General features: G+C 42.9%; 1 protein-coding gene and 1 long non-coding RNA gene across 2 annotated transcripts in view; one reads left to right on the top strand and one right to left on the bottom strand.

Annotated features, from left to right (window-relative positions):
* Nucleotides 1-16,550: 16,550 nt before the first annotated feature.
* On the bottom strand, nucleotides 16,551-19,758 carry LOC142741178 (uncharacterized). The gene is made up of 2 exons (XR_012881025.1): nucleotides 19,573-19,758; nucleotides 16,551-16,932 (listed from the first exon to the last, which is right to left on the bottom strand). It is a non-coding gene; the product is annotated as an uncharacterized LOC142741178 (long non-coding RNA).
* Nucleotides 19,759-21,073: 1,315 nt separating this feature from the next.
* Nucleotides 21,074-21,706, top strand: part of ID3 (inhibitor of DNA binding 3) — a 1,525-nt gene continuing 892 nt past the window's right edge. Inside the window, exons 1-2 of the mRNA XM_075850561.1 lie at nucleotides 21,074-21,541; nucleotides 21,635-21,706. The exon at nucleotides 21,635-21,706 is cut by the window's right edge and continues 2 nt beyond it. Coding sequence (XP_075706676.1) covers nucleotides 21,245-21,541; nucleotides 21,635-21,691 — 354 coding nt within the window. The 5' untranslated portion in view covers nucleotides 21,074-21,244 and the 3' untranslated portion in view covers nucleotides 21,692-21,706. The remainder of the gene's footprint in view (nucleotides 21,542-21,634) is intronic.

The following is a 21,706-nucleotide window of genomic DNA, read 5'->3' as shown; positions in this document are numbered from 1 at the left end:
TTGCATAAAAATGTTGCAAATTTTGCCACCGGCCATATTTATGCTAACATTTTCAACTTTTATCTCTTCTCACCACTTTGGCCAGTGGGCCGGGTTAACAGGGAGGGAATAGGGCCAGCAGGTTTCTGACAGAATTATGATTTTAACCCCTTAATACGCCTTTTCACGGCGGCCGTTAAGGGTACTAATGCCAGAGCGCCGCCTTTTTACGGCGCTGTGTCATAGGTCCGGCACGAGTGTCCTGTGCTGGCTAAAGCGGGTGTCGGGCAGTCTAAAGACAGCCGGGCACCTGCTTTAACAGAGGGGATCCATTTCAACATTGATCTTACCCGTTTAACCCCTTAGATGCGGCGCTCAATAGCGAGTGCCGCATCCAAGTGGATTTGGAGGGAGGGTGCTCCCTCTCTCACCCTATCGACACCCTGCAATGGCAATCGCAGGGTGCCGATGGCTTCTATGGCAGCCTGGAGCCTAACAAGGGCCCCCAGGTCTGCCTGTAGTGGATGCCTGCTAGGCCATGCCTGAGGCATGACCTAGCAGGTGCCTGTCAGTTTTACAGTGACAGGCAAAAATACACTGCAATACAGAAGTATTGCAGTGTATTATAAAAGCGATCAGAAGATCGCATAGTGAAGTCCCCTAGTTAATAATAAATAAATAAAAATCCCAAATAAAATTAATTAAAAACCCACTTTTTCCCTTATAAAATACTTTGATATGAAAAAAAAACAAAAAATTAAAACATTACACATATTTGGTATCGCCGCGTCCGTAATGACCACACCTATAAAGCTATTACGTTATTTAACCCACACGGTGAACGCCGTAAAAAATAAAATAAAAAACAAAGCCAGAATTGCTGTTTTCTGTTCACCCTGTCTTCAAAAAAATGTGATAAAAAGTGATCAAAAAGTCGCATGTACTCCAAAATGGTACCAATAAATACTAGAAGTCGTCCCGCAAAACACAAGCCCCCACACAGCTGCATCGGCGGAAAAATAAAAAAATTATGGCTCTTAAACATGACGACACAAGAACAAATAATTTTGAAAAAAAAGTGTTTTTACTGTGTAAAAGTAGTAAAACATACAAAATCTATATACATTTGGTATTGCCACTGAATAAAGTTATTATGTTTTTTTTTTCCATTACCCCCCTAAAAAGTTAATAAACGTTAATCAATAAATTATATGTACCCGGAAAATGGTGCTATTAAAAAACACAACTTATCCCGCAAAAAACAAGACCTTATACAGCTATGTCGATGCAAAAATAAAAAAGTTATAGCTCTTGGAATGTGACGATGGAAAAACGTAAAAAATAGCTTGGTCATTAAGGTCTAAAATAGGCTGGCCATTAAGGGGTTAAAATACATAAAATGGCGCAAATTCAAGTACAAAGCGTGAAGCTCAATAAATTGGGCACATTTCACTCTGATGTACTTGAGTTTAAGTCTGGCATATGAAACGCCAGTCTTAATAAATTCCCCTCTCTGTAAGAAGACGCCTTAGATACTTAGATGAGCTGTGTAATCATTTTCTTTTACAATTTTTTTTTAATTCATTGAACTCAACAGGAATTTATCCTGGTAGCTGATCCTTTTTAAGGATTTTTGAGTGTGAGAGAATTGTCCGTATCTGTTGCATTTACTCTGGATTCATTGAAATATTGTAAAGGAGCACAGCTGGCCTGGTGGCTTTAGAGCTGGATCTGGGAACAGGGGTTGTCAGAAACTGACCTGAAATGCTTAGCATCCATAAGGGCCCCATATGAAAAGGTTGTTATAACAAGAGAGTGATGTAGTGCCACTCTACAGCAGCAGCTGTGGACCCCCTGAGCCCTTGTACAAATGGAGTGTGAACTGGTGGCATTGTTATGCAGATTGTTCTATTATCACCTCCTTTACAGACAATCCAGTCACTGCCCCTTCCCGCAAAGCAGCCTGACACACTGACACAAGCAGAATGAGCTATGCTTCATGAGTTCTGCTGCTGCCAGAGCAACCCACACAGAATAGGAGCTATGGGAAATGAATGCTGCCACTTGTAGGTTGACTTATATAAAAGGGAACCATCAAAATAGGCTGTCCATCTCCAGGCGGGTGACAGAAGGGACCCTGGGTACAATCCTCCGCATGATGTTGACACAGATGTGATAAGTATCAGTAGTATGCACAATTAAATCTGTCCCTCCCAAGATGAGATAGAAAAAGAACATAGTCCAAGGCATTCAAAGATATTAGTGGACCAAGGGCAAAGATCACAATAGTTAACCCTGTGCCCCTCTGTGAACCAAGAGGCCTAGTTTGCTTCATGGTTTCATGAGAGCGGCGGTGCAACAAAACAAGATACATTTAGATAAGTTGGTCCTGGATTTTGCTTTAAGGTGCCCATGCATATAAAATGATGTCAGCCAAAACGTAACGGGATCGGCCAAAGGCAGATCTTGGGGAACAGCATCTTGGATCTTCAACATACCCGATCCTTTGTTATCGCAGGAGATAAGCTGCTGCCAGTAGTTTATTCCCTTCTCCCCATTGAGTGCATATCTATAGGGGTGTCGTGAGGAATAGCTTTCGCCCAAACTAGCTTTTTGCCGACACCAATCTTAGGTGTATGGCCAGCTTTAGTCTTTTGATAAGTATCAGTTTTCTTGCTGGTACAAGGCCTGGTTTACATTACCATTTTGTGAAAATCTTCACTTGCCATTCATCAGGCCTCGTGCATATAGCAAAGTCGTGCTTCTAGGGGAATATATCCTAGAATGCGACATGCGATGAAACATGCCACCATTTTTTGGGGTCCCATGGATATCTTATAATTGAAGCATGAGCTTGTATTACATCAGAGGCACACAGGTAGAGTATGGGCTTAGATTTCTAATACGTATACATACAACACAGCCATGTACATAAGCCATAACTATCCTGCTGCTTTCTTTTTCTTATGGTACCAATGGGCATTGCCATGTTAAGATTTGGCACAGGTATAGGCTCTATCTGCATCTGCGATCTGTGCATGGAAATATATTAGACTGATGGCATATGAATTTCTGTCACAAATGTTCAAAGTGAATATTCGTTTTGAAAACCTTATTACAGTTTGTATATAGAATTATTCAACATAAAAGCTGAGTTAGAGTTAAAAGGTCTTTTAGAGTTTTTCGTATCATAGTAAATTCGCAAGGAAGTCTAATGATGTCACACTGACGAGTCCTAGACAGAGATTAAAACGCAACGTGACTCAATGGGCAGCACTGGGATCTTGGCTCTAGATCCAACCAGGGCCAATATTTGCATGAATTGTAAATGCCGTACATGTGTGAGATTCTTCCAGATGTTTTGGATTCCTCTGTCATTCTAAATACATAATGATCATGTGACACTAATGTGTACGCTAGATAGGAAAATTATAGTGTGAACCCCATTGGAGAGAGGGCCCAGTGTGACTATTACATTTAGGGTACAGCACTCCAAAATATGATCAGTAGTATTCCCATTGTTTTCCACTAGAGACTATGTCAGCTCAATAAATGGCATGGCAGGTAAGTTTGTGGTGATAATAATAAAAATATTTATATGATATATAATGACTAATATGTATTACCTCTTTTGCCCCACAACTGTCCCCAGATGGTGTCCAGCTGCCAGTCTTGGGGCGTGAGAAAGATCACTTAACCCACAAAGTTTCTGCAGGAAGAACTGTGCTCTGTGTCCCTCAAGGTGACATCAGGCTGCAGGAAACAGCTGTCACCAACAGCAGCCTGGGAATCTGACCCGTGTGCCGCTATCTGTACTGTACAGCATCACTGTACAGATGATGAATTATTCTATACAGATTGTTCGGGGTGACTTACGGTGTCTCTCTATTCACATATTTACCACTTCACTGCTTAAAGGTATTTTCCAACTCATTTTTATGGCATATCCACTTTTTATGGCATATAAGAGGGTGCAGGTCCCTGTTCCTGGCAGAGAGGTAGCTGCACCTGCATAGTTACTATACATCAAAGTCTATGGAAGATATGGGGAATCTATGAGAGGAATGAAAATGTTCAGCTGTTTCTGTATCTTCCATAGACTGAAAAGTGACCAGACATGTATAGCTCGCTACCTGCCTGCCAAGAATTGGCATTGGGAACCCCAGTTCTCAATGGGAACCCCAATGGACAGATCCCAATTGATTTGACTGTTAGAGCATAGCCAGCGTAAATGTCTTTAGTTGGAAAAGCTGTTTAGAAGGCTCCAACCAAAGGAACACACTGGGCAAATGCGTCCGAATTCTGGCACACATGCTATTCACCAAATACCACAGTTAATAAATGTTTTAGATAATTTTTGTGCCTTGTCCGACAAGGGTGTGTGGCCTAGTCAATAAGGCACGTGGTCGAATGGAAAAGGGCGTTATTTAAGTATCACAATAAAAATCTGACAACATTTGGGCACAAAAAAACTGGCATAAACAAAGCCAACCAACAGGTGGTATAAGGAAGAGAAAAGTGTCTGGCATATCTAGCTAGATGTGCTACATTTATCATACAGCGTGCACCACTGTGATGAATTTAGCACATCTTTTGAATGCCTGGACTAAAGACCCTTTTAAAGGGGCCAATGTTTGGGCAAATGAGCGTTCATGTAAACAGGGCAACGATCAGCCGATGAACGAGCAAATGCTCGTTCGTCAGCTGATCGTATTGTTTATTCAGCAAAAATTATTATCGTCATCGGCAGCACATCTCTCAGTGTAAACAGGGAGAAGTGCTGCAGACATGATAGTAATGCATGGGGACGAGGGATCAGAGTAACGGATTCTCGTCCCCATACATTACTGATCATAGCTCCTTGTGAAAGGAGCAAATGAGCGCCGATCATCGAGATGTCTCGTTGATCGACGGTCATTATTACGACCAAAATTGGCCGGTGTAAAAGTACCTTAAGTTTACACTGTCTAAATGTTAGACTGCATTAGTAAATTTGCCCCACTGGGTTATGCCTAGAAGAGGCGGTGCATGACACAAGAATTAGCTCTTTGGTGATATTCCCTGTATCATGCACCACCCACTCAGGCCCTGCCCTAGCCATAACATAGTGTATCAGAAAAGCCAATAGTTAAAGAGGCTCTGTCACCACATTATAAGTGGCCTATCTCCTACATAATCTGATCGGCGCTGTAATGTAGATAACAGCAGTGGTTTTTATTTAGAAAAAACTATCAATTTTGACCAAGTTCTGACCTATTTTAGATTTATGCTAATGACTTTCTTAATGCTCAACTGGACGTTTTTTAGCTTTTGACCAAGTGGGCGTTGTGGAGAGAAGTGTATGACGCTGACCAATCAGAAGTGACCAATCAGCGTCATACACTTCTCTCCATTCATGTACTCAGCACATAGTGATCTTGGGAGATCACGATGTGCTGTCACTTACTCACACATTAACTTTACTGAAGTGTCTTGACAGAGAATAGACATCACCTCCAGCCAGGACGCGAAGTCTATTCACAATCCCGACACTTCGGTAACGTTTGTATGGGACTTAATGACAGCAAGCGTGATGTTGCGAGATCTCGCTGTAAATAACAGCACAGCGTGATCTCGATTTGCTGTGTGAGTGACACACAAACGTTACCGAAGTGTCGGGATTGTGAATAGACATCGCGTCCTGGCTGGAGGTGATGTCTATTCACTGTCAAGACACTTCAGTAAAGTTAATGTGTGAGTAAATGACAACACTCAACTGGGCGTTTTTTAGCTTTTGACCAACTGGGCGATGTAAAGAGGAGTGTATGACGCTGACCAATCAGCGTCATACACTTCTCTCCATTTATTTACTCAGCACATAGTAATCTCGCAAGATCACTATGTGCTGAGTACATGAATGGAGAGAAGTGTATGACGCTGATTGGTCACTGATTGGTCAGCGTCATACACTCCTCTTTAAAACGCCCAGTTGGTCAAAAGCTAAAAAACGCCCAGTTGGGCATTAAGAAAGTCATTAGCATAAATCTAATATAGGTCATAACTTGGTCAAAATTGATTGTTTTCCTTAATAAAAACCACTGCTGGTACCTACATTCCAGCGCCGATCAGATTATGTAGGAGATAGGGCACTTATAATCTGGTGACAGAGCCTCTTTAATTCAAACCAATTGCTGAAAATGTGTGGGATTAGTAATTTCTGCATCTATGACAATAAAATCAATCTCAAACGATAGTCATTTATTTCATTAGTTGGAAATGGAAAAATAAGTTTTAATATTATTCTCACTATTAAATATTATTTATTTAATTATTATTTAATAACAACTGCCCAAAAATCCTCATTAGGGGCAATGCAAAGGTTGTATCAATTAATATTTACTAAAAAAAATTCCCGAGGATAAAAACCTGTGCATGTGTGTGGTTCGTCACTCAAATATTGGAACAGTCTTTTTGGCCAAATCTTTATGTCTGTGGCTACCTTGATAAGGCTCAAGGATAAGCAAATGTCTCACCAACAACGATGATGTTTATCTGCCCGTCTATGGCCTTCGTAGTAAACTTGTCTAGTAACAAGACCTCAATATATTGCTGAAACATGACTGTGCGGTGGTGCTGTGTACATTTACACTGAAAAGTCCATACAGCCAGTCTGTAGATGAGGTGATACATAGACAGCACCTCTGTACAGCTGTGGCCCCCGAGATCTATAATATAGGCCCCGTTCACCTCAGCGTCGGGTTCCGTTAGACCTTTCCGTCAGAGGAACCCATGAACGAAAAGACAAACGGAAACCATAGCTTCCGTTTGCATTACTATTGATTTCAATGGCAATGATTCTGTTGCAAATGGTTTCCGTTTGTCGAAAGGTCGAACGGAACTCATGAACGGAACCTGACGCTGATGTGAACGAGGTACGTGTGTCATAGTATGTTACACTCATGTATATACTGTAAGCGCAACCATTACATAGCACCATCAAAACTTTATCCATTTACAGCTTGTAGTGATGGCCGCTGTTCTCAGGCAGAGTATATACGTGTTCATTACATTATACGTGTTCATTAAAGGAAAACTTCAGTGAAATCCAGAAGCTCCCATTATAATTATTCATTATGGAGTCATTCGGAAACCTAATGAATAATTATTTGGCCTTGCTGTTTGCTCAGCCTGCAGCCTGAATGTGTTCAGCAGTGCTGGTGCCCGGGTGACACATGCAGCCATGCTCTTGAAGACATCTGGATGTGCCAACCACTTTCGCATGAAGTGCCGGTGTTGAGTATTGATGCCCGCCGCCAGCACTTCTACTCCCGCACCCAAGATGTCTGCCACTCTCCACCGCTGGAGTGACTTTAGTATAAACTCATGTCTATGGATGTCTCTAACCCTAATCCAAGGAGAATCTCCTCAGGAGCAATGCGAAAATTGTTTAATGTAAAAACACCTATTTTCCTATATAGATGTTCCGGTATTGAATAAGTATGAGAATGTCTGACTGGAAATCCTTACTTGGGTGCCTGCATTATGTTACCACAGACCAGTGTATAGGGCAGGGGCACAACAATTCAGCCAGGACATGAAATGAGGTCACATTTTATTATTGGGGAAGGGGGGTCTGACAAGTTGTAAACTTTACCTCATACATATGAAGACGACACAGTGAGCAGATATATACTTAATAGTAGTAGAAGGCTGTGTATTTGCTACCATATGCCCTGAGATATACGTACAGTGAAGCATTCTCCACTTTCTCACATACTCACTCCTACTCTATAACCCTTCACTGCCCCGTATAAAGATCTCTTTGTGGGGTCCGGAGCAGGCAGGGGGCGGGGCCTGAGTGCAGCTGCAGCCGGGCAGGGAGGGGGGGAGCGGGCCAGTAGACAGACTGACGCCGGCCTCAGCATTGTTCACTGTCCCTCCCAGCACCTGGGCTCAGCAGGGAGGGGAGAGCCTGCAAGGGAGAAACCCTGCCAACTTTAACCATTTGTGCTGCTTGCATGCAGGAATGCCATTACACAAACACTAATTGTGGATCATTAGGCTTTAAAGTGAATGCTGAAAATCTTACTACAGCTGTTGTCATAGCCGGGACCTCATACAGCTCTATTAGGGTATGTTCACACGGCCTATTTACGGACGTAATTCGGGCGTTTTTGCCCCGAATTACGCCCGAAAATAGCGCCTCAATAGCGCTGACAAACATCTGCCCATTGAAAGCAATGGGCAGACGTTTGTCTGTTCACACGAGGCGTATATTTACGCGCCGCTGTCAAATGACGGCGCGTAAATAGACGCCCGCGTAGAAGAAGTGACCTGTCACTTCTTTGGCCGTAATTGGAGCCGCTATTCATTGACTCCAATGAATAGCAGCGCTAATTACGGCCGTAATTGACGCGGCGTTCAAGCGCCTGCACATGCCGGTACGGCTGAAATTACGGGGATGTTTTCAGGCTGAAACATCCCCGTAATTTCAGCCGTTACGGACCCCCGCCGTGTGAACATACCCTTAGGGTATGTGCACACACACTAATTACGTCCGTAATTGACGGACGTATTTCGGCCGCAAGTAGTGGACCGAACACAGTGCAGGGAGCCGGCTCCTAGCATCATACTTATGTACGATGCTAGGAGTCCCTGCCTCTCCGTGGAACTACTGTCCCGTACTGAAAACATGATTACAGTACGGGACAGTTGTCCTGCAGAGAGGCAGGGACTCCTAGCATCGTATATAACTATGATGCTAGGAGCCCGGCTCCCTGCACTGTGTTCGGTCCGGGACTTGCGGCCGAAATACGTCCGTCAATTACGGACGTAATTAGTGTGTGTGCACATACCCTTAGGGTATGTTCACACGGCCTATTTACGGACGTAATTCGGGCGTTTTTGCCCCGAATTACGTCTGAAAATAGCGCCTCAATAGCGCTGACAAACATCTGCCCATTGAAAGCAATGGGCAGACGTTTGTCTGTTCACACGAGGCGTATATTTACGCGCCGCTGTCAAATGACGGCGCGTAAATAGACGCCCGCGTAGAAGAAGTGAGGGTATGTTCACACGGCGGGGGTCCGTAACGGCTGAAATTACGGGGATGTTTCAGCCTGAAAACATCCCCGTAATTTCAGCCGTACCGGCATGTGCAGGCGCTTGAACGCCGCGTCAATTACGGCCGTAATTAGCGCTGCTATTCATTGGAGTCAATGAATAGCGGCTCCAATTACGGCCAAAGAAGTGACAGGTCACTTCTTTGACGCGGGCGTCTAGTTACGCGCCGTCATTTGACAGCGGCGCGTAAATATACGCCTCGTGTGAACAGACAAACGTCTGCCCATTGCTTTCAATGGGCAGATGTTTGTCAGCGCTATTGAGGCGCTATTTTCAGACGTAATTCGGGGCCAAAACGCCCGAATTACGTCCGTAAATAGGCCGTGTGAACATACCCTGACCTGTCACTTCTTTGGCCGTAATTGGAGCCGCTATTCATTGACTCCAATGAACAGCAGCGCTAATTACGGCCGTAATTGACGCGGCGTTCAAGCGCCTGCACATGCCGGTACGGCTGAAATTACGGGGATGTTTTCAGGCTGAAACATCCCCGTAATTTCAGCCGTTACGGACCCCCGCCGTGTGAACATACCCTTACTGGGGTGCATAGGAACGACTGGGGTGGGGGCGCTAGAGACCCTCATAGGAGAAACATACATACAGTGCTGCTGTGAATATCTTCTCTTTTTGCTTTATAGTCACACTTGAATGTTTCAGATCATCAGGCTACTATTAATATTACACAGAGATAACCAGAGTAAATATTGAAAAAAATAAATTAAATGCCGGTTTTAACCCCTTAAGGACTGGGTCAATTTTAGCTATGAGGACCAGAACAATTTCTTGGTTTTCACTTTTTGCATCCCGACGCTCATAACTTTTTATTTTTGTTTGACGTAGCTGTAGGAGACTTTTTTTTGCGGGATAAGTGGTACTTTATGTAGGTGACATTTTTTTGGTACATTTAGGCCCAGTTCACACAGAGTATTTTTGATACGGAAACCACGTCGGAAAACGCGCCTAAAAATGTCCAAAAATGCCTCCTATTGATTTCAATGGGAGGCGGAGGCTTTTTTTTCTTCCAGCGAGTGGAAAAAAACGCTCGTGGGAAAAAGAAGCGGCATGCCCAATCATCAGGTGTTTACGTCTCTGACCTCCCATTGACATCAATGGGAGGCAGAGAAAGCGTATTTCGCAGCGTTTTTGCCCATGGCGCTCAATGGGCGTGAGCGAAAAACAGCATGCAGACAGATCAAAATCTGCCTCAAAATTTCTGCCTGCAAAAAACTCAGTGTGAACATACCCTTACATTATCGTTTCATTTATATACATTTTTATTCTGCCAAAAAGAAAGCAGGATGTGACGATAACAAATATTGTGTTTTGGGTTTCATAATTAATAAAGTTTATTGTAAAAAAATTCCATTTGTGTGTATTTTTTTTTTTACTTAAAGAGGCTCTGTCACCAGATTCTCAAACCCTTATCTCCTATTGCATGTGATCGGCGCTGCAATGTAGAGAACAGTAACGTTTGTTTTTTTTAAAACGTTCATTTTTGGCCAAGTTATGAGCAATTTTATATATATATGCAAATGAGCTTTGAAATGGACAACTGGGCGTTTTTTTTTCGTTATGTCCAACTGGGCGTGTATTGTGTTTTTAACTGGGCGTGTATTGTGTTTTTAACTGGGCGTGTTTACGTGTATGACGCTGACCAATCAGTGACCAGTCAGCATCATACACTCCTCTCCATTCATTTACACAGCAGCGATGTGCAGCCGCATACACAGAGATTAACGTTACTGCAGTGTCCTGATAATGAATACACATGAAATCCAGCCTGGACGTCATGTGTATTCAGAATCCTGACACTTCTGAATCTTTTCTGTGAGATTCCTGCAAGCCACGCGTAATCTCGCAAGATTACGGAGGTAAACGAGATTTCGTTTTACTTGCTAGAAATCTCACAGAAAAGAGTCAGAAGTGTCAGGATTCTGAATACACATGACGTCCAGGCTGGATTTCATGTGTATTCATTATCAGGACACTTGATTAACGTTAATCTCTCTGTATGCGGCTGCACATCGCTGCTGTGTAAATCAATGGAGAGGAGTGTATGATGCTGACTGGTCACTGATTGGTCAGCGTCATACACGTAAACGCGCCCAGTTAAAAACACATTACACGCCCAGATGGACATAACGAAAAAAAAAACGCCCAATTGTCCATTTCAAAGCTCATTTGCATATATATATATAAAATAGCTCATAACTTGGCCAAAAATGAACGTTTTAAAAAAAACAAAACGTTACTGTTCTCTACATTGCAGCGCCGATCACATGCAATAGGCGATAGGGATTTGAGAATCTGGTGACAGAGCCTCTTTAAAGAGGCTCTGTCACCAGATTATAAATGCCGTTGTTATTAAATAATAATTAAATAAATAATATTTAATAGTGAGTATAATATTTAAACGTATGTTTCCATTTCCAACTAATGAAATAAATGACTATCGTTTGAGATTGATTTTATTGTCATAGATGCAGAAATTACTAATCCCACACATTTTCAGCAATTGGATTGAATTAAAGAGGCTCTGTCACCAGATTATAAATGCCCTATGTCCTACATAATGTGATTGGCGCTGTAATGTAGAGAACAGTGGTTTTTATTTTGAAAAACTATCAATTTTGAGCAAGTTATGAGCAATTTTAGATTTATGCTAATTAGATTCTTAATAGACAACTGGGCGTGTTTTTACTTTTTACCAACTGGGCGTTATAAAGAGAAGTGTATGACGCTGTCCAATCAGTGACCAATCAGCGTCATACACTTCTCTCCATTCATTTTTAGCAGTACTCGCAACACAGCGTGATCTCTCGCGAGATCACGCTGTGATGTCACATACTCCCACATTAACTTTACCGAAGTGTCTTGAGAGTGAATAGACATCACCTCCAGCCAGGACGCGATGTCTATTCACACACCCGACACTTCGGTAAAGTTTCTGTGAATGACAGCACAGCGTGATCTCGCGAGATCACGCTGTGTTGCGAGTATTGCTAAAAATGAATGGAGAGAAGTGTATGACGCTCATTGGTCAGCATCATACACTTCTTTACAACGCCCAGTTGGTAAAAAAGTAAAAACACGCCCAGTTGTCTATTAAGAAACTAATTCGTATAAATCTAAAATTGTTCATAACTTGCTCAAAATTGATAATTTTTCAAAATAAAAACCACTGTTATCTACATTAAAGCGCCGATCACATTATGTAGGACATAGGGCACTTATAATTTGGTGACAGAGCCTCTTTAATTATACTTTTTTTTCTAATCCTATAGGGGGATTTTTGATTTAGATTTACCAGCCTTTGGGCTCATTCACACGAGCCTGATTCTCGTCCGTGTGCTGTGCATTGAAACAACGCAAAGCACATGGCCCCGTTGATTTCAATGGGGCTATTCACACATGCGTGAGTTTTCACGCAGTGAGTGTTCGTTGCGGGAAAGTCACTGCATGTCTTATATTGGTGTATTTCACGCACCTAGTGCGTTGTGAAAGTCATTGGGTGCGTGAAAACCACTGACAGCACAGGAATGCACATCTGTGTGCTGTCCGTGTTTTACGCATCAATTACATTGAAGAAAAAAAAAAAAGTGCTTGTGAGTGCGTGAAAAAGGCATGCCACTCACAAAGCACACTGATGCATAACGCGACGCACAAGGACAGATTTACGCACGTTTTTTACGAGTGTAAAATCTGTCACGCTCGTGTGAATGTAGCCTAAATGTACTGGCATATATATATATATATATATATATATATATATATATATATATATATATATATATATACCAATACATTAGCCTGTGTATGGAAAGTACCTAAGTGTGCCCTAACAACAGGAAATATTCAGACAGCCCTGGGGTCCTTCAATGGACTATGGGCTGTCTGTCCATACAATGTATATTCCTCGATCGCGTCACAAGGATTCCCTGTGATGCGATGAAACGGGGGTCCCCCTTCACTCTTTCCCTTTGAATGCCGCGATAAGCGTTGCTCGCGCCATTTAAGCGGTTAACTGTGGCCATCAGAGGGTTCTCTAACTTCGCTGTTAGAGCGGCTGTGTAATCCAGCCATTGCCTCACTCCTCAGCACATGGGCACACTTGAAGTGCCCGCTCGATCAGCAGGACAAGTATGCTCGTCCTGATGCGGCAACGTCCAGCCGCTCATGACGAGCATACTTGTCATAGGTCGGCAACTAGATTAATTATGATTTTATTCATTGAGGGAAAAATACTGTACAGCCCTAGGCTCTATGTGAAAAAGTAGTTGCCCAATTAGCTACTAAATAAACCAGTTAACCAAATTCAATTCACAATTGCTTCAATTTCACTAGCCACACCCAGGCAAGATTACTGCCAAAACTTGTTGAATCTAAACATCACTTAAAGAGGCTGTACAGATCGGGGCGTTTTTACTTCTTTTACTAGCTGGGCGTTCTGACGAGAAGTATCATCCACTTCTCTTCAGAACGCCCAGCTTCTGCCAGATCACGCTATGACGTCACTCACAGGTCCTGCATCGTGTCGGACGAGCGAGGACACATCGGCACCAGAGGCTACAGTTGATTCTGCAGCAGCATCGGCGTTTGCAGGTAAGTCGATGTAGCTACTTACCTGCAAACGCTGATGCTGCTGCAGAATCATCTGTAGCCTCTGGTGCCGATGTGTCCTCGCTCGTCCGACACGATGCAGGACCTGTGAGTGACGTCACAGCGTGATCTGCCAGAAGCTGGGCGTTCTGAAGAGAAGTGGATGATACTTCTCATCAGAACGCCCAGCTAGTAAAAGAAGTAAAAACGCCCCGATGTACGCACATAATACACGCCCACTTGGACTTTTACTGTAAACACGCCCAGTTGTACTTTTGCAAGCCTCATTTGCATAAATACAAAAATGGTCATAACTTGGCCAAAAATGCTCGTTTTTTAAAAATAAAAACGTTACTGTAATCTACATTGCAGCGCCTATCTGCTGCAATAGCAGATAGGGGTTGCAAAATCTGGTGACAGAGCCTCTTTAAATAGAACCTGTCTGGTAATGTGAAGCAGGGTAGAAGGTCTCAAAAAATCAGCACATGACGGCACGTTCTAAAGAGATTCAAATACAGATGGCAAACAAAGTCATAGAAATATACCGGTCTGGAACGGGTTACAAAGCCATTGGTAAGGCTCTGGGACTCCAGCGATCCACAGTAAGGCTGGGTTCACACGAGCATGTTACGTCCGTAATGGACGGAAGGTATTTCGGCCGCAAGTCCCGGACCGAACACATTGCAGGGAGCCGGGCTCCTAGCATCATAGTTATGTACGATGTTAGGAGTCCCTGCCTCGCTGCAGGACAACTGTCCCGTACTGAAAACATGATTACAGTACGGGACAGTAGTTCCACGGAGAGGCAGGGACTCCTAGCATCGTACATAACTATGATGCTAGGAGCCCGGCTCCCTGCAGTGTGTTCGGTCCGGGACTTGTGGCCGAAATACGTTCCGTCCATTACGAAGGTAACATGCTCGTGTGAACCCAGCCTAAGGGCCATTATCCACAAATGGAGAAAATTTGGAACAGTGGTGAACCCTCCCGGGAGTGGCCGGCCTACAAATTTTTTTTCAAAAGGGCATCGATGACTCATCCAGGAGCTCACAAAAGAATCCAAACGAACATCTAAAGAATTGTAGCCTCACTTATCTCAGTTAAGGTCAATGTACATGATTCCACAATAAGAAAGACACTGGGCAAAAATGGCATCCATGGGAGGGTTGCAAGGCACAAAGTACTGCTGATCAAAAGGAACACATGCTTGTCTCGCATTTCCCAAAAAACATCTAGATGACCCCCAAGACTTTTGGGATAATATCCTGTGGACTGATGAGTTAGAGGTGGATCTTTCTTGAAGACATGGGACTGGTTACATCTGGTGTAAATCTAATACCACATTCCACCATAAGAACATCATACCAACAGTCAAACATGGTGGTGGTTGTGTGATGGTAGTGTTATGGTCTGCGGCGGCTTTGCTTCTGCATTTACTGGACTACTTGTCATAATTGATGGAGCCATGAATTCTGCTCTCTATCAGAAAACCCTGAAGGAGAATGTCTGTCCGCCTATCAGTTCATTACCTAAAGCTCAAGCGCAGTTGGGTTAGTCAACAGGAAACTGATCCAAAGCACACAAGCAAGTCCATCTCTAAATGGCTCAAAAGAAACAAAATGAAGGGTATGGAGTGGCACAACTAGTTATTAGGGTGATATAGGTTTTGAATAAGGATCCTTTTACATTGGCCCATATGGGCGGGGAAAATGAGCACCAATCAGAGACAACTCGTTAATCGGCGCTCGTTTGCTCCTTTCACAAGGAGCAATGATTGGTTATGCATGGAGACGAGCGATCATTACTACAATCGATCGTCCCTGTATATTACCATCATGTCGGTAGCACATGTCCCTGTTTACACAGGGAGATGTGCTGCCGACAACGATAATATATAATGCTGCGTAAAAGATGCGATCAACCGATGAACGAGCGTTTGCTCGTTCATCGGCTTATTGTTGCCCTGTTTACACAGGGCAATGATTGGGAATGAGCATTTATATGAACGCTTAGTAGCCCGATCATTGCCCCGTTTTAAAGGGCCTTTAATTCTTATCCTCAATAAATAGAAATATCATCTAAAAGCTGCATTGTGTATTTACTCGTGTTATCTTCATCTTATATTAAAATTAGTTGGATGATCTGAAACATTTAAATGTGACAAATAGGAAAAAATACAAATCGAGTGAAGGGCAAATCATTTTTCACAGCACTGTACACTGTAGTGAGAGAGTATGGAGAGTATCGGAGGACGGACTCAATATGAGCCAGTACTCCGATACATCGGATTTCCGGAAAAAGCCGAACAGAAACTAAACTTCAACGCTCACATGAGTGCTTCAGCTGCTTCGTTTTAGCGATTGGTGGGGGTCTCAGTGCTCGGACCCCCACCAAACCAAACTTCTGACCTGTCACTATGGCATGTCAGAAGTTTGTTAAACATTTAGCTACACTTTAATTATATAGTATTCTGGAAATGAGGGCTACAATCAGTAGGTGTCACCCAGCTTCTCTAGGGACCAGAATGCCAATTCTGCCTAGGCCTTATGGGAAAGGTATTAGTCTTATGGGAAAATGGATTCAGAAATCTAGGAAAGATAGGTGGAAGTTTTGATGGATATAACTTGTCACCCAGCTTTCCCAAATACAGAATTTTTAGTAGATTAACAGACAAGAACAACTAACTTACTAGAGATTGTTCTTTAAGGGGTATTCCACTTCCCAGTAAAATACTTGTGTCAGGGAATGACATCATTCTGATGGGCTTCCCCTTTCTTAAGACCCCCACTGTTGTCCTAAATGAAGCTGTGTAAGAATGAATTATTCATTCATTATTATATAGTGGGAGAACATGACAAATGACGACAGTGTTTCAGAGTGTATGAGTCAGATAGATTAATACTTCTTCAAGGGAAAATTTTACATTTGTGAGGTTGTCCGAGAACAAAATGTTCTTCAACTTTCATGTTTAGTAACGTAGAACAGTAAAGCAGGCTTGGGTACTAAGAACAATATATAATTATACAGGGCAATGCCTTCAAGCTTTTTGACCTTTGGGCCAAATACATCCAATGAGCAAAGGCTTTTTTGGCATCCAACATAGCAAAAGGCCCCCACAGTCTTCACTGCAGGCTATCACAGGCCATATGACCATACCATATGATGGTATGAAGGAGCTGTTCATGTATAAACAATGAGTGGTGAAGAAGCCTCCTCTTCAGCACAGCTGGGTATTACACTCATGCCTGTATCCTGTAAAAGAGAATTTTACATTAACAAACTTAACTATCCATGCCATACACTTTATTAGTGGTGGTCCTTTTCCTGGCGACCTCATAGATAAAGGGTGTTATCTTCCACCGGGGACTATAATTGTGCAGGTTGGTTAATGTAGAGCAGAGTAATGTGCAGCGGAGCATTGCGGTTACCATTTCAGCCCTCCAGTATAATAACATTTTCAAGTACTACAGCTGCATGTCCTGGCTGGAGCCTGTACATTTTAATATGGTGAATTAAAGTAGCAACATATAGTTATAGGGATGATCATCAGGCTCTATCATGCCCATATGTTGAGCAGTCCTTCTAGGTCAAATTTGTATAGGTGACCAACACATTTTCATTCATTTATTTATTCCTGATTTAATTCTGTATTTTATTATATAATATAAGGGTGTGTCCACATCAGCGTTCGTTTCCGCTGAGGGGTTCCGTCTGTGGTTTCCGTCGGGTTAACCGCTCAGGGGAAAGGCAAACGGAAACCTCAGCTTCCGTTTCCCTCACCATTGAACTCAATGGTGACGGAAACCTAGCTAATGGTTTCCGTCTGTCACCGTTGTGACAGGGTTCCGTTGTTCCGGACAGAATGAATAGCGCAGTCGACTGCGCTATTGATTTAGTCAAAACGACGGAACCCTGTCACAACGGTGACAGACGGAAACCATTAGCTAGGTTTCCGTCACCATTGAGTTCAATGGTGAGGGAAACGGAAGCTGAGGTTTCCGTTTGCCCTTCCTTTGAGGGGTTAACCCGACGGAAACCTCCGACAGAACCCCTCAACGGAAGGGCAATGGTGATGTGAACAGGCCCTTAATATATTATTTATTTCTTTTTCATCTGTTTAAATAAGCATTCAATTTGGAATAACCGCTTTTCACATCTACTGCTAGGCGATTGAATGGATTCTCCGCCATGGGAAAACAGCCCTATTATAAAGGCATTTCCCATTGTGGAATATGCCACCCGTAGATCACACTACTAAAAATCTTGCTTACAACAGATTGCAGTGGTCATTTGTCACTTTTTCAGCACAGTGTAAATGGAAAACAATGGTATTACCAATAGCAAGCAGTTAGATTCTAGATAGCCCAGACAATAGGAGCAATTATTAGCTTTGATGCTATGGGCAACACCATTGTTGATGTCTTCACATCTCACTCATACAGTGCTGTTGTTCTCTTACGTAGCATTGGGGGATCTTTAGAAGGGGCCCAATAGCAATTCCCACCCCTGCACCATAGCTAAACCACAGCTCCACGGCTTTGAGGCTGGTTTAACACACAGCATTATTGGTGCCATTTTCGTTGGTGTTTTTCACGTTTTTTTAAGTTTAAAATGCTGTGGACAGATGTTGCTTTAAATTCTATAGTGAGTTATTGAAAAAGCTACATACAAAGCGTTTTGGTTTGTGGTGTTTTTGAGTTTAGTGGCATTTTCTTCTAAATGCAGCATGTTCCGGGTATGGCGTTTTTATGACGTCTTTATTATAGGCTTTTCTATAGGACTTGAAAAAAAACCAAAAAAAACATGTTCAAAATGACACTAAATAAAAAACTAATAATCATATAAATATTTTAAAATCCATAGTCAACCAATAGACATGATCATGCAAATCTGATCCTCTGCTAGCAGTGATCTAATCTATATAGCTGGCCCTAGAGATTTAGGCTAGGGCTACATGGCGACTTCGGACAAAAATTGAAAAATCATTGTGTTATCGCAGTGTCGCACTATAATGCAGCCAACATAACAATGCGAATGCACAGCGATCTTTGAGCGTGCAATCGGCAAATTCACCGGCGATTTTTTTTTTCCTTCCCCTCTGCATTTGATAATGTGATGAAGTACACTTTATATTGAAGTGTATTGGCTTACCGGATACTGTATTTTACCAGTAGCCGCTCTGTTCCGGGCCACTGTTGGGTCACGTGATCCCCACTCTGACTCCCTGAATCCTACAGCGTCTACCGTAGGGACCAGAAGTCAGTCTCACAATGCAAGTCTATGAAATCCTCGATGTGAGTCTCATAGACTTGCATTGAGAGAATGACCTCCAATTCTTAATGTGGGTGGTCAGAATGGAGATCATGTGACCCAACGCCGGCCAGGAATGGAGCGGCTACCAGTAAAATAAGCCAACACACCTCACTATATTGTACATTATCACGTATTCAAACAGCGTAGCGGGAAAAAATTGCTTATTTAAACACTTTATTGATTGTGGATTTTGCAGAATTCAATGGGATGTGTTGACAACAACCTCTCCCATCCCACATGTTGGATTTTGTCTTGCTCAGATTGTTTCCCTGGAGACAAGCAACACCAGAATTGTCTGGCAGCTGCTTATCTCCCCCCCCCCCATGTAGTAACATACTCTTCACAATCCTGAAAACGCATGCTTATGGAGAAGTTGGGATTGTTCAGTCAACAGCTATCTTATGTGTAAGGACAGGTTTAGTGATCTCATTACATAGGTATTTGAAGAAAGGGAAAAACAAGAAATAAAAATCAGAGTTAATATAAAATGGCCACTATCTGCGCAATAAACAATATTCCTTAGATGACCATGAAAAGGTGGTATGTCAGGTTGTTTATAAGAGCATTAGAAATGATTACCATGTAGAGAGAGGTAACACAGCTGTATTGACTTTCTGACACCTTGCTCGCTCCCTATAACCGCCCTGTGTATATGCAGCTATGCATACAGAGGTGTGTACACTTGTGGCTGAGCCATGCCTGGGAACGGCTCTAGGTGATATGTCGCCTTTAAGCTGCAGCTGTTTGACAGGAGCCCCGCCCACTTCTCGCCTCAAGCTAGACGGTCTGTGGTTGTCAATGGAGACGCGTCCCCAGCGGGAGGGGGACTGGGGGCGTGACGTCACGGCCTGGCGCCAGGCTGTCTGCAAGGGGGAAGAAGGGGGGTGTGGAGTGCAATGTTCACATACAAACCTGTGTACACAGTCACAGAGGCTGCTCTGCGGATACATTGTGTGTGTGGCTGTCACTCAGCAGAACATATATGTCTATAGAAATAGTCAGGATTATCGGCAGGATACAACTGTTATAATTAGCTGTAGAGAGAACCCATAGAGTGTATAGGCATTTACTCTAGAAAGCGATGATATATATATATATATATATATATATATATATATATATATATATATATATATATATACACACACATACAATATATATTTCTATATACACATATAGGCACCTTTCTAGCACCATTTGATCCATCTTCACTGCACTCGTGGGTCACATGTATCATCCTAGCTCCATATTATTGACTGTATACAATACAATAGAAAACAAGCAACAGAAGTCCGAGCAATTCTAATGTAACGAGTCCATTATAGCCTCACATTCCATAACACAGAAATAAATAGCAGCACAGTCACGTTACCCCCCTGCCTGTTTTGCTCATTCAGTTCCCAGCCTCTTCCCTCCCTGGTCACAGGATAATATTCCTGACGCCAGAAAGTCTGGAGGTCAGAAAGGGAGGGGGGAGGGGGGAGGAGGAGGGGGGGGGGGGGCAAGGAAAATGCAGTTTACACTAAAGAGACGGATTAAAGTACAAGGCGATTGTAGAAATAGAATCACACATGGTCAGATCCACATACAATGCTGCCATAAACAGCGGGCGGCGTGGAGTCCTCACACTACTTTCTATTATTGTGCTCTTATTAATGTCATAGTTTAAATGTCTCATATTTCTAATGATGTCTATTATATATATATATATATATATATATATATATATATATATATATATATATATATATATATATATATATATATACATACACCTAGTTATAATATAATATATATTGAGTATGTACACACGGATAGCCATATTAAATATATTCATGGCCTTTGCATATTTAACCTGTTGCGTTAAATCCCATAGAAATGAGTGCAGGGCCCCCCAGTCCCCTCTCTGTGACATTAATGACACTGTCTCCAGTCCCCAGGAATCAGGATAAGCCGTTTGAAAGTGTTCAGCCAGCTGTTATCTCAATATTATGAAGCAGTGGGGTGGAGAGAAGGGGGGGCAGATTTGCATGGGGGAGGGAGGGGGCACTGCGCCTATATATAGGAACGCCAGTCCATGTGTACGGCAAACACACACTCAGAGCTTGACGCATCAAACCTTGGACAGCTATTCCGTGTCTCTACTTAGGAGGTCCCCGTGGCACCTGAGCTTCACTTTATATCCATCAAGCAGAAGATTTCTATCCTCCCCGGAGTAGCTACCACTATTACTACTTCTACAACTACTAGCATGAAAGCCATCAGCCCCGTGAGATCTATGGCCAGCTGCTACCAGGCTGTGTGCTGCTTGTCTGAGCAGAGTCTGGGCATTGCCAGGAGCAGCGGTCACAAGGGATCAGAGGAACCCATGGGTCTACTCTATGACATGAACGACTGCTACTCCAAGCTCCGTGAGCTGGTTCCTGGGATCCCTCAAGGGAGCAAGCTCAGCCAAGTAGAGATCCTACAACATGTCATTGACTACATCTTCGACCTGCAGATAGTGCTGGGTGAAGAGCAGGAGCACAACTCCATCCTCTCCTTACAGGTGGGTCCTCCTTACACGTTACCTTCTCATAGCCTCATCCACAACCCATTACCTGCTGTATATGTGATGCTAATCTGTGCTTCTCTTCTGCAGAAATCAGACTTCTCAGAACTGACAACGAAAGGAGATGCCAGCAGCATTTGCCACTGACCATGCCACTTGCCA

Source organism: Rhinoderma darwinii, chromosome 2 (assembly GCF_050947455.1).
Source record: "Rhinoderma darwinii isolate aRhiDar2 chromosome 2, aRhiDar2.hap1, whole genome shotgun sequence".
In the NCBI taxonomy this organism is placed as follows: Eukaryota; Metazoa; Chordata; class Amphibia; order Anura; family Rhinodermatidae; genus Rhinoderma; species Rhinoderma darwinii.
The sequence above is the reverse complement of the archived record's forward strand: the minus strand, read 5'-3'. Positions and strand labels throughout refer to the sequence as shown.